General features: G+C 31.8%; 1 protein-coding gene across 3 annotated transcripts in view; it reads left to right on the top strand.

Moving 5' to 3' along the window:
• Nucleotides 1-14,592, top strand: part of LOC126712867 (ankyrin repeat-containing protein At5g02620-like) — a 66,639-nt gene that overhangs the window by 50,387 nt on the left and 1,660 nt on the right. The window contains exons 1-4 of one of the 3 annotated variants that reach the window (XM_050412364.1): nucleotides 462-744; nucleotides 1,816-2,424; nucleotides 5,668-5,808; nucleotides 8,873-9,402. In XM_050412364.1, coding sequence (XP_050268321.1) covers nucleotides 1,848-2,424; nucleotides 5,668-5,808; nucleotides 8,873-9,402 — 1,248 coding nt within the window. In that variant the 5' untranslated portion in view covers nucleotides 462-744; nucleotides 1,816-1,847. Of the gene's footprint in view, nucleotides 1-458; nucleotides 745-1,815; nucleotides 2,425-5,667; nucleotides 5,809-8,872; nucleotides 9,403-14,592 lie in introns of those variants that run through there. The other 2 variants (XM_050412366.1, XM_050412365.1) reach the window with 2 other exon arrangements.

Genomic DNA, 14,592 nt, shown 5'->3' on the forward strand with positions numbered 1-14,592 from the left:
TATATATATTGTTTATAATATATTGATTATTATAATAATAAATAATATATTATAAGAATTTAAAAAATAAAGCAATAAAAAGAGAAAAAAAAAAAAACTAAACAAAGAAAATACAAATACCTAGAGCACATGGCTGTAACAAAGAAAATACAAATACCTAGAGCACATGGAGCACACAGCACAAGCACAAGCACAAGCACAAGCTGTCAAGCACAGAAACTTCACAAAATTGAGTCACAAATTAAGGGGCCCACAGCAATAAGTTACTGACAATGATAATGAAAAGGGAACAAAATTAGTCACCCTTTATTGTCTAAATTCAACACATAGTACGTCTACCAAAGAAAAATTGAACATATAGTACATACTTGGAAAGTGCAATTCTGTAAAGTGCACAACCTTTACTTTTAAACATGGGACAAAACTTTTACTTTTAAACAAAGGATGAAAAGCAAAGAACTAAAATCTGAAAAGATTAAAAAAAGAATGAAGAAGAGAGCAAAGGCAGTGCAGTGGCGAGAAGGACTGAAGGAGGCTGAACGCAAAGAGAAAGAACTGAAAGAAGAAAAAGAAGAAGAATGCAAAGCCCAAGTCCTCTACGAAGACAGAGAGAGCGAGAGAGAGAGAGAGTCACCTGTGTAAGTCTGTAAGAAAGATTTTTTCTGTTCTGCAAGACTGCTGCAACTGTGTGGCCGTGTGGGAGAGACAAAGTTTCAGACTTTTCAATTTTTTTGCCGTGTACAAGTAAGCCTTAGATGTATTGGGATGAAAATTAAAATTTTTTTTTCTCTTTTATTTGTTGGGTAATTGTTAAAGAGATTAACTTTACTACAAAAATCAATGTGATTGGTGTTTTTTTTTTTAAGAAAGTGATTGGTCTATTTTTTGATAATGTATTAAATAATTTTTTTTTTTTAACAAACTATGATAAAAATGTAGGTTTCAGTGAACTCAATTGGATTTCTAGCTAATTTGTGAACATCTCACGTTAAATTTAAATGATTTGACACCCAATTAGAAGCTTCAAACTGGATTCTCTCTTTCTCATAGGAATCTCACTCAACTCATTTTTCCCTTGCATTTTTTTGTTTATCTTTCGCTGAAATATTTCCCTCGAACTTTTGTGCTCACTCTCTCTGCTTTATATCTGACTCTCTCTTGCGCCAATCGTTTAGTTCTCTGTTCTCTCTCTCGTCCACCCCTGTTTAGCTTGCTTTTCTCAGTTTATTCATTTATTTGTACAAGTCTTCTCTCTCACTCGCACATCTAATTTTTTTTTTTTTTTTTTTTGCTTTGTGAATTCGCACATCTGATGTTAATGGGTTCTGAGTTTTGATCTTTAATTTTATTCTTACTTTTTAATCGCCCCCGTCTCTGGCTCGCCCCTGATTTGCCTTTCTCCACATTTTTTTCCCGACCCTCAAGGCCTCTACAGCTCTGAAGTCACGTTTTTAGTTGTAAAAACATAAGTGCGTGTAACACCATATATACAAGAACTTTTACCTTTCAAGTTTAACCTTTTAACTTTTTGTTTTATATATTTTAATTGTTATAAGTTTTTCGTTTTTCTTCAAAAAAAAAGTATTCATTTTGTTTTAAATTATCACATTAATAAATGGTATGTCCTGTTAGTTACGTTAGTATTTGATTTATGTAAAATGATTACTGAAATTTTGACTTTAAAATTCATTTTATGAGTGCAATTTTACTTCTTTGTTATTTATTATTGTTTTTATATTAATTTGAGGTAAGTTCTTTTAAAAAATAATTGTAATGTCGTTGTGTCGTGTGTCATGCTTATCTTTGGGAAACAAGGTTACCGTTGAGATAAGAAGAAACTCATAACAATGGATGCTGGAATGTTCAAAGCTGCAATTGATGGGAATGATGGTTTCTTTGATGAAGCTGGGGGTGTGAATCTAAATCTCAGGCGGGTGACAGTGGAAGGGAACTCTGTTCTTCACTTGGCAGGAAAATCTGGAAATGCGCAAATCACGAAAAGGATCCTCGCGATCGATTCACAACAATCACTTTTGTATGAGAAAAATTGGAAAGGCGACACTGCACTACATATTGCAGCGAGGTTAGGGCATTTCGACATGACAAAGCTTCTAATAACTAGTGCAAATGACCGAGAAGTTGAAGTGAAAATGGAGCTACTAAGGATGGAAAATCTGGAGAAGAATACAGCATTGCATGAGGCTATAAAAAATGATCATTATGACATTATGCAGTTACTAATTAAGGAAGACCCAAGTTTGACTTTTCTTACAAATAATGCTGGGGAATCTCCTCTCTTCCTGGCAGTGGATAGAGGATTTTACAAAATTGCTATTCATATCCTAGAAGCTGTTCCAGAATGCTCCAATGTGGGAAGGAAAAGCATGAATGTCTTGCATGCGGCTGTCATCCGTACACAAAGAAGTAAGTACTTCAACTCTCGCTCTGTATCCCCCCCCCCCCCCCCCCCTTTTTTTTTTTTAAAAATTTTTTTTCATATAACAAATATGTATAATATTGTATACATTTGCATGAAGCAAGTACTTCAACTCTCGATAGAGACAGAACTACGTTTGGATTGAGGGGGGCCATGGCCCCCCCAAATTTTTTAAAATTTGACTTTTGAGATAAATTGACCCATGAAACCCAAATAGAATATATATATGACCTACCCTTTTGCCTAGTTGTCCCCAAAAAAACTTCAGTCAGACCAAAAAAACCGATCAAACAAATCACAAATCTAGATAACAAGAATAGCAATATAGCATATCAGACTCTTCCAATCTGACCTCTCTCTTCTCTGAAATCTTTCCTCAGTCCCCTCTCTGCTTTCTCTAAGATTTGTTTTGTTTACCTGTGTGGCAGATCCTCTGCCAATTTTTAATTTTTATGAGGATGAAAGCACTCTGGATCTTTTTTTTTGGCATATCACTACTCTAGTCTATGCTCTCCCCTCTCTTGAATTGCGATCAACGCAATGTTAGTAATTTTTGTTTTGCCAAATGATAAATGCTAGTAACTGATAGTGTGTGAACTTGTGGCTATTTTTTTCATCGAGAAAAATAAAATAAAATTTTTGTGTTGTGTTGTGTGAATGGGGAAGGCCTAAATGGGTTGTGGGGGTTGTGGCATGTGTTTGTTAGATGGAGTATATATGTGTCAACTTTTGGTTCAAAAGATAAGTAACAAATGATAAAAGGTGTACTCATCCAATTTTTTTTTTTTTTTTTTAAAGGTGTAAGCTATGTCTAAATAACATATGAAGAGTACTCATTCCACTATTTATTTAATTAATTTTGAGATACTTAATTATTTTCCTATCTTATAAATTCATTGTTCCAAAAATTAGACCCAAACAAAACCAAATAAACATTTATTTTTTCATGACTTACAGGTCAAGAAATTATTTGAATGTTACGTAAATGTAAAATAAATCCTTATAATTTATATAACTTTTATAATTTGTATAACTTTTATACAATTCGTAGATAATGGAAATTCAACTACAATATTTGATTTTTTTAAAAGAAAATTCAAATAAATTAGAAGTCATTACTAATATTCTATTTTTTGAAAATCATCGAACAACATTTTAAAAAATTGCTATTGATGAAATAAGTATTAGCTCATTGCAACACGATCATAGATATGTCCATTAATATGGGATTAAGATGTTAATGGACGTTTTGAAATTCAACGAACTTATATTTATCCTCCCCCCACTTCGAATCCTTGTTGCGTCCCTAATTCTTGCTATATCTTTTTTTTTTTTAAATAAAAAAATGTACAATATTGTATATATCTGCATGAAAGTGTACAACATTGTACACATTTACTTAATTTACAATATAAATCTTACATGCTAATAATTTTCCTTGTTTTGCTTAAAAAAAGGAAAAGAAAAAGAAAAAGAAAAGGAATTATACTTCCTTTAGGGAAAGAATTACGTACCCTAATTATACCTGTAAAACAGACAACCTATGTAGCAGCAAAAAATATGCTCAACAATCCTGTCTAACAAAACTTCCAACCATATCCGATCACAATCCCTTCCCCTCTAACAAAACTTCTGAATTGACCCGAACCAAATGTGGAAGATTTGCCTCTGTAAATAAAGGCTTCCAAGAGGTTAAGTGAAGTATGATTCATTTTAAATTGACCTTCCCTATATGCCCAACAATCCTCTCTCACAAAACTTCCAACCCTACTATATATAGATGAGCTCTTCGTATAGAAGCCACTAACCTTAGCTTTATTTATTTATTATTATTTAATTTCCTCACAAATCCTTTGTCAAGAAGACAATATTATAGAAAATATAATAAACTCTGTAATTCTTTTCACATCTACCCTTAATATTAATATTTTATATAAATATTAAAATTATCTTTAATTTTTATTTATTTTTTTAGATGTAAAATATTAAATATTCATTTTTATAAAAATAAAAATATTTAAAAAAAATGATCAATTATTCCATCCTCCCATAAGGTTTTATGAAATGACAGTCGTCCAAATTACGGATGAAATAGCACTTGCCCATGAGGATTGTATAAACTATAAATATAATAGATAAAAACATGCACTCTCATACTGCCATTTTTCTAATTAGATTTTATTTTAAATTCTTATTTATTTATAGAAATCTAAAAAAAAAAAGCGTAATTTCATCCAAAGTTTGGACGCAATGTTATTAAATTAAATTTTAAGGAAGATTAGAGTAACTTAACACCCTCACCCCCAAAAACACACACACACACATACAAATGAGGATCATAAAATTCAACATGAGATAACTGAAATGTAAGAAAATTAATCAGGAAAAGAAAATTTTAGCAATTATGTTTTGCATTCTAAAAACTGATTTTTATTATTAAGTTTCAATTGAATTTGAAATTTATAGTGTCTATTTTATGATTATTGCTCTTTATCATTATGTTAAAAAATTATTGATTTTTGCTTTATGCGGGTTGAATTTGAACCGTCTCCCTTATTTGAGGGTAAACTCTCTTTTGGGAGGAGAAAATGAAATGGAATGAAAAGAAATGAAAATAATAATTCTAAAATATTCTTCTATTCCTTTGTTTAGAAGTTTTAATGAAGGGAATGGAAAGTTCATTCCTTTATTTGAGAGTATAAGTGGGAAGGAATAGAATGAGTAGGAAAGAACTCTTATTTATCTCTATTCCCTTAAAACCTCAAATTTTCATTCTCCTCAAAATTAGGAGGAATTAGAGGGAATTGAATTAGATTTAATGAATTTTTTTACCAGAACTCCCAAAATACCCTTATATATTTAGTCATTTATTTTAAAATAAGGCTCTAATAGTAATATTGTTATAAAATAATTCCATCAATTTCCCTCTATGTTCCTTCTAAACAAGGTTAATTACTTAAATTCCATTAATTTACATTAATTTTCATTTCTTTATTTTAAAATATCCAAACAGGGTTACTTAATTTCATTCTATTAATTTTTTTTACTTAAATATATTCCATTTTATTCGATTCTATTTTGAACTCCCAAACAAGGGAGATTTAACCAATTCAGCTAATTGTCTTTAAAATTGGCTAATAAACAATTTATCTTCTCAAAAAAAAAAAAAAATTATAGATTGTTAACTGTGTTTTCACTAACTTTTGCTGCTGTGCATTTATTCCCTCTAGGCAAACGGTTTAAAGCCATAGAGGAAAAGGCTGACTGGCACAGTCATACTCTCTTATGTATCTATCGTTTCCTTCGTGCTATTCTCAAGCTCTCTAACTCAGAAAATGAACAAGCTCCAAAACGCGGCATGACAATATTAGGTAAATTTTTGCATCTCCCTTCAAGACAATTTGTTTCATGGTTATTAACTTCTTATTGTAAAGTGCACCCTCCAAGTCTGAATGAAATTTGAGTTTTTCAAGTTTTAAAGTTATTCAATTCAGGCATTTTCTTCAGTTTCATTAAAAAAATTGCCGTTAATTATGCAATTAACTAATAAAAAAAGATTTTTTGGAAAAAATTCTTACATAAAAAATTAAATGCAAATATTTTGATTAATTTTATAGATTTTTTTTATGTGAAAATAATAGTAGTTTTTTAAGAGCAATTAAAAAAAATGGATAGAAGGTCTGAATTGAATAAATTTGAAATTTAGTGGACTCATTTAAACAAAAGTAAAATTAGAGAATTGAAATGAATTTAAACCAAATTTAGAGGGTGCAATTTGCATTTTAGTATTTTTCAAATATTAAAAATTTTCAATTATATAGGACAACAATTACATCATCATATAATAAAAGTTGGATTATAAAGCTGGCAGTTATTCTCTCATTAATTATTAAAATAAATTATCTTATTAATTATTGGAATAATTTATTTAGATAAAACTCAATTACTTAAGTTTTATTAAGGTTGAAATTCTTCTCTAACTAAAATTGTATTACCAAAACTTAATGGGCTCGAAAATACACTAGGTCCACTTAGGGTGGTGGAGAGTTAGGTTGTTAGGCCCAATACCATTAATTTGTTTAGAGTTATGGGTTTCCGATGTCACTTTTAATGCAATCTTATGATCTAAATGCTGTGTTTGAGATGAAAATAGCTCAATAAATCATTCATATAAGACCAAATTAGGAATTAACACTTCCTTGGATTTGGTTGAAGAGCCAATGTTCGTATTGAGTTCAAGTTTTTTAGATATGGGGTTCCCCTACACAGTTTTTTTATTTTCTTTCAATTTCTCATCCCTTAATTTGGAGGGGTTTCCTTTCCTTATATAATCCTTTGGATTGCATCCTAGCCCTCAACTTGTACAACTAGGGGCCTTCCTTTGGATGCTTGTCCCATCAAGGTTGTGCTGGAGGTGGTGAAATGTGCTGCAAGTTGTGAGGCTACTGTTCAAGAGTCATTCCTTCATTAATGTGGCCATTTGAGTTGGTACAATGCATTAAATGCGGAGGTGATGACTACTTTATCTAGATATTTCCTTTCTTCTTTACTCACACGTTTCTTCTACCTTCCTCGGTTTCTTGTCTTTTGGTACTATTGGCTTGCTTGGTAATTCTCGAGTAATGCTTGCTCCTTGAGCTCCTCGGGAGGTTGGTCTCTTCATCTTTCCTCCTTGGGCTGGGCCCACAATTTCTATTTCGAACTCGGCCTCACCCCTCCTACAAAAACTTTCAAAAAATTTAAAATAAAATTTAACATTGCCTTTTTTGTAACAAGTGTGTACGCTATAATTAAATATTAGAGTAATTTGTCTTATTAATTATTATTATTATTAAAGCTTACTTTAGGTAAAACTTTATTACCTAGTTTTTAAGAAGTTTAAAATTCTATTCCAATAAAAACTATATTACCAAATTTCAAAAACATATCTAATTTAATTATCTTAAGCATCTATCCATGATTTTTTAATCTAATATATATGTATTACAATCGTTAATTAATATAGGAGAAACTCTAATAAAGTTTCAAGTAGCTCATTAATTTGTAAGATAGTTTCGATAATATTTGTAAAATATGTTCTTTTCTTTTACATTGAATTTTTAATTAGTTAGTTCAATCGCATATGATAAATGATAAAGGATAGTTTAATTTAGGTAGACTTTTATTATATAAGTTTCAAGAAATTTAAAATTTTAATCAAACTATTTTTTTTTTTTTTTAGTTTGAAAATACTTCGATTTTGTTAGCTTAGCATAGTTCATAGAAGCTCTAAATTTCTTCACACACATATCATAAAGTAAGAATAAACTATGTTGACAACAATATTCTGCCAAATGATTCAGCTTTTATTAGTACTAATATATAATCCCATGCATATACACAGGTGCATTAAAAATAATTACAATTATACGGTTCAAAAAATATATTTTTTTAGAAAATGTTGAAATTATACATGGTAACTTACACCATTTTTTTGAAGAATTTGTTAAAGGATTGTAAAGCACAATCTCAGTGTTAAAGAGTAATCTTGACTACGACTAATATCTGTTTGTGTGAAGTGAAAACCTTCAGAGAAAGACGTAACAGAAGAGAGAGAGAGAGAGAGAGAGAGAATGAGAAAAATAGACTTGCTTGATTCATAAATTGAGAGTACAACAGTATATATAATGTAATCTGCCTAAGGTATTGAGTAACAGAATTGATCCTGATCATTCGGATCAACTCCGTGAATTTAGGAAGGTTAACTAACTCCAAACTGACAGAGGTTTCGCGCCAATACAATTGAAAATCTGTTCCACTCTTCTAAACGACATCGTTCTAGCTCCTGAAGCTTAAATAACAGATACATACAAAACGGTGCGTTGCACTTCTATTACATTAGTGAAACGGTGCATTGCACCTGGATTTAAAACCAACGGTCATCCCCAAATTCAGTCATCTTCAACCTTGTGCCTATGATGCAATCAATCCAGGACTGAATACAAATCAACCATTTGTAATTTGCTTTAGCTTCTCTGAAGTGGAATTACCACGATCACTAACATTTTAAACCATAGATTTCTGAAATATATAACGGTTTTTCATTATATATATATTTTAGAATTTAATTGGATTTAGAGTCTTCGGTTTTTGCATCCAATAATTCATTTCTCATAAAAAAAAAGTAGATGGACACGTGACGCAAAATTGAACTATAATTTAAATCTAAATTTAAATCTAATTGGCTTTGAATTTTTTGATTTTTACACAAATAATTCGCTTGGCACAAAAATTAAAAATTAAATAGAACACGTGTGATGGCTCATAATTGAAATTCAAGTTAGATTTTAATTTGGTTTTCTCTGAGCTTTAACTATGTATATATAGATTTCTTCACACATATCCATCGACATTACCATTATTTTGCTACTTGATCTTTTCTTTATCTTTCTGTAGATTTTGTGGGTAAGTTGTTAGAAGCTTGTCCGTCTGCAATTGTAGAAGCGGATGACTTTGGCTGGATTCCTCTTCATTATGCTGCACATTTTGGCAATGCAAAATTTGTCAATCTATTTTTGAAAAAGAACATGTCCCTTGTTTACATAAAGGAAAAGGCAGGCATGTCTGCCCTTCACATTTCGTCAAAAGAAGGGCATGTTGACGTAACAAGAACACTTATTACAGAATGTCCAGATAGTTGTGAATTGTTGGACAAGAAAGATAGGACAGCTCTTCATCTTGCTGCAGAAAGTGGAAATAGTAAACTGGTGAAGGTCTTCCTACAAACATTGGCTACTGAGGATCTCATAAATCAACAAGATAAGGAAGGAAACACCCCTTTTCATCTGGCTGCCATGGAAGGGCGTTATGCACTATTAATGATGTTCGCAAAAGACAGGAGAATCGATTGGATGGCTATGAACAAGGCAGGGATGAGTACAGTTGACATTATTCAATCAGATAAACGACTTAAGTCAGGAAAAAAGGTAAGCCCCGTAAATCTTAAACGGTACACTGAACACAATTGATGCAAAATTATAGTTTTATCAAGAAAAATTTGTTAGAATTATATGGTTAAATGATTAAATTTACCATTTTCTTTCAATTTTAGTTTTTTGGAGAATTGTTAACATAGTGTCAAAGTATGAGATTCTAGCTTGATCCCTATCACCTCCACTCTCCCATGCATGAGAAAGAGTGTTAGAATTGGTAATTTAACAAAATTTCTCCCATTTGGAGATGGAAAATGATAAAAATGAATGGAATACAAAGAATTTTTAACAATATCATTTATATTCTTTTGTTTGGAGTTTATTTTTCTCTCAAAACTCAATTTTTCATTTTCAAAATTGGGAGAAATTAGATGGAATGAAATGAAATTGATTGAAATGTCCATGATACGGCTTCTATGTTTTACAAATTTTATGTAATACCTCTCTCTCTTATTACTTGCCTCACTTTACCTAATCATACCTCATAATTTTTTTTGATTCTTTAATTTGTGTAACTAAGTCTTCTTGTCTTGCCTTTTCTTTTCTTCTTGTTTTTTAAATTTTAAATTTGATAATTGGGGAAGGGTGGATTCTAATCCTAGAATGTCTTCGTTAGAAACACTATCAATCCATAGGGATTAAAAGCAATCACTTTATATTTGTTTGGAACTAAAATCGACCACCTTAAGTATTTTTAGGACCAAAAGCAATCATTTTAAGCTTATTAATGATTAAAAGTGACCACTTTTAAACTTCAAATAAAAAAATTGATCTAGGGCTAAGTTTTAACAATGCAAAGTATATTTTGGCCATAAAATTTAGAGTGTTCTTGTGTTCTTATTAATTTTTATTTTATCCCATATTAGACTCTTTGTCATTTATATGTGTGATTAGGGAGATTAAGATTCTCTAGAGTTTTAGCAGTAATTTCACTATTTTCTAAATTATTCTCATTCATTTTGAAATGAATGAGAATAAGATTTTAAGAAGAGTTATGCTTAGGAACACAACAAAAGTTCACAACATTATCAAATTAGTATTACAAAAAATTTTAATTGCACAAATGGTGAGACCATATGTGAGGTGATAGACTAATTTAGGAATGTTGTGAAATTATTGTGAACTTTTCTTGTCTTCCTTAACTATTTTGTGATTGTTTTTACTCCCTAAGAACTCTATATAGTTATTCTAAGAAAAAAAAACTTGATTTAGCACACTAAAAAATTACTTTATTTATTTTAACACATTGCATAACAATACATTTTACATCTCATCTACTATTTTAACATACAACCTATTAAAATAATATACAACAACCCCTTAAAATAATATACAATAACCAACCCTAAAAACTAACCACTGCCATAACCAGCTATAAAAACACCAACCATAACAACCACCATTGCCACACACACACACACACAAAGGAAAAAAAAAAAAAAAACAAACAAACACCCATGGCAAACCCACCTCAACAACCACCAGAAACCCACAACGCACGCTAATCTCACCGCCGATCTCACCAACCACCAAAAGTCAAGGTTGCAAAGGGAGAGAGAGTAGCAGGAATCACTTTAAAAAACTCACCAAAACCATCGAAAACAACCCAACACCTAAGCAATTGGCCATAAGGGTTGCATGGTTGGTTTTAGATAGAGAGAGAGAGAGAATAAATATATTAAAAGTCAGTAGTAGATCATTGTAGCATATTTGCAAAAAAAATTAAAAATGGCACATTGGATGGAGCTTGATTTATGTTGTTTGTTGTGCTAAAATAGCATTTTGGGTGTTTTAGCACACCTAATGCTAATGCTTAGGCATTATTTAATGACAATTCTAATAAGACCCTACTGGTTCTTAAGGATTTATGAATAGGGATTAAATTCGACGACAGTTAACCTCCAAGAACTGGAAAAAGGAAATTACAAAGATATTGAGATGAAGAGAAGTAAAGTTTTGTATATTTTATGAATAAGTCTCATTCAACAAGAAGCTAACCTTAATAGTGGCTTAGGCTATGCTTTCACTAAGGGTATGTTCGATAGGAGTAGTAAAAAAGTGGGAAAATATAAAATGGGAGGGATAGAAAGTTGAAGGGGGATAGAAGAAATTTTAATTTTCCTCATGTGTGTTTGGTTGAGAGGATGGAAAGTGGCGGGATAGAAAACTCCTTTGTTTGGTTGGGAAGAAAAATAAGGAAACGGAAAATGTAATTTGTAGAAATTTATTTCATGCCCCCTATTATAGAAAACATTATTATTATTATTTTTTATATTATACTACCCATAAACATATAAATACATTTATAAGCATATTAATCTATTTTTGTTTAATTACTCAATTTTTTAAAAATGTTTTAGGAAAATAACAAAAATTATTTCTTATGCAAAAAAGAAGTGTTATGCCTATAACATTTTCACAATACTTTCAGTTTTCACAACAAATCCTAAGTGATTAGTTATTATTGGTTTTAATTTGAACTTATAGCTAAAATTACTCTTTTGCTCACTAATAACAGCCAATAATAACTTGTTACTTAGAATTTGTTGTGAAAATGTTGTGCACTTAGCATTTCTCTAAAAACAATACCCACACAATTTAAAAAAAAAAAATATATATATATATATATATATCTATAAACTGTTGCACACATAGGAGAGAGAAAAAAAACACATTCTAGTGAGAGCAATTCATCGTCTGCCCATATATAGATCTGATAACTAATAGCTTGTTTGGATGGAGGAGGAGTAGAAGGGAGGATAGTAGAGGGAGGGAGAGTAAGTTAAATTACTTTATTTAGATGTTTTTTAAGGGAGGAGGGGGAGAGATTTGGAGGGGTTCTAACTACTTTTAACCCATCATTTTTAATTCCTCCAAATTGGAGAGATTTGGAGGGAGAGTTAGAGTGTAAAAATACTTGATCAAATGAATTACTAAATTTATCCTTATCATATTAACAAAATTACAAACTATGTGAAAGCTCAATTAGTGTGAAAACACTAATGCTTGTTTAGACTCCTAATTTTAAATTATAGTTTAATTGCTTTTATTAATGAAACGCAATAAATATAAAGCTTAAAGAGTAGGGAAGAGAGATGCAAATACAAGATAACATTGAGACATGTTATCAAAGAGGAAATCGAAGTACTCGGCGAAAAACCTCTCTACGGCCCTTCAAGCAGAAATCGATCCACTAGTGAATAAGTTGGAGTATACCAATATCAAAAAGACCCTCTAAGCCTAATCTATCTAATGTACTTGAGCCCTCCAAGTTCCTGCTACTAACAGATTTCTCAAAGTCTTGTTTTCACTAGTTATCTGGATCTTACAACTCTGTCCGATTGCATTCGCCATTCAATGGCTTCTTCCAATGCTTCCCATAGGCACCAAAATTTCTCTCAACACTTAGAATGAGTGAGGTAAGTGTTTGGGTTAGGAACCTCTAAAAAATGTGTAGATGGAAAGGTAGGAGTAAATGGAAACTCTAAAGAAATGATATAGAGAATTGTGGGTAAACAATCTCTAACTCTCAAGTGTTTGGCTAGGGTTTTCTCTCTCAAAAGTTTCTTGTAAATACTCCTTCTGCTTCTTACATTTCGTGGGTAATGAGGGTTTATATAGTGTTGGTAAATAATAAGAAAATACACACTCAAAATAATCAGGTAGAGAGTTTTGTGGGTAATGGAAGTTTATATAGTGTTGGTAAAGAATGAGAAAAGACGCACTCAAAAATAATCAGGTAGAAAGTTTTGTTTGTAATGAAGGGTTTATATAGTGTTGGAAAAGAATGAAAAAAGACACTAAAAAATAATCAGGCAGAGAGTTTCATGGGTCACTTGCGACTTGGCCTGAGTCATGAATGACACGTGAAATTCAGCCAATCAAAGACTCTTTAAATTCCAGCATGTGCTTCTCACGTGGCCTGTTTCGCGGGTCAGCAGTCGTGAGCCAGTCGCTTGCAAGTCGCGAAATCCACATCTTCACAAATTCTTCACCAAACTCTTACACACAGCCCTTACATTAAATGCCACAAAAATACAGGGAAATAATTGAACAATATTACAATCAAATTTGATGAATTAAAACTAACATAAAATATAGTTGTAAATCACAACTTTATACTATGAAAAAGTTAATTATTCCCCTTCCCCTTACTTAATTTTAAAAACATCCTACAAGATGGAGGATAACCATTCCCCTCTACTCTTCTTCCCACTACTCTCCCCCCCCCCCCCCCCTCTACTCTTCTTTCCGTCCAAACTTCCAAACATAGCCTAAGTCACAGAGAGGATGTTGAAGATACAAGGAAGGAGATTGGCGCGAGATTTCATGGGTTGCGAAGTCAATGGTGTGCAGCGAGTTGATTGATGTGGGATTCTGTGGACGGTGAAGGATGGCGACGACTCATCTAGCGATCTACGTAGAGGACGACAACAACTTTTCTCAACCCGGATTCGCTTGGCTTAGATTGGCACTTTGAGGGGTAGATGCCTAATTTTAAGTTTGGAGCTTTTTTTTTTTTCCTTAATTTCCTTTCCAAATCAGGGAGATGAAAATTTGTGAGCCCAAGTGAGTACTTTACTTCTTTGTTTTCTCTTCTCTCTGTTTTCTATCTTGAACCAAATTGGGAAAACAATATTTTCTCTCTCCTTTTGTTTTTCCTCTTCTTTTCAACCCAACTAAACGGACCCTAAGTACTAACTTGTAACTGCCTGCCAAACTTGTCACTAACAGCTTCCTAAATAACTTAGCATATAACTGTCAAGTAACTAACTGAATACAACACATTTAGATCCTGGTTAATTTCACCAAGCACTCGGTGTTGGAAAAATTCTCTACAACTGTGAATAAATTTTAGCAAGTACAGCGAAAGCACAACCACACAAAAACACAAAGATTTACGTGGAAATCCTTTCCCCTTGAAGGGAAAAACCACGAGACAAACTCCGGATAATTTCACTATATAAAATAGAGATTACAACACTTAGAGATACAATTAGAGTAAAGAAAAAACTCTCATTTTCTTTTCACTCACTGTTCTCTTCCTCATTATGTATTTTCTCTTACTCTCTCTATTTTTCTCTTCTCTTTTGCTTGCTCTCACTCACGCAGCTCTTCAAGACTGCACCTAGTCCTCACCACACTCTGGGACTTCACTTCTTTTTCCCCCTGCACAAATGGCCG

Source organism: Quercus robur, chromosome 2 (genome assembly GCF_932294415.1).
Source record: "Quercus robur chromosome 2, dhQueRobu3.1, whole genome shotgun sequence".
Classification (NCBI taxonomy): domain Eukaryota; kingdom Viridiplantae; phylum Streptophyta; class Magnoliopsida; order Fagales; family Fagaceae; genus Quercus; species Quercus robur.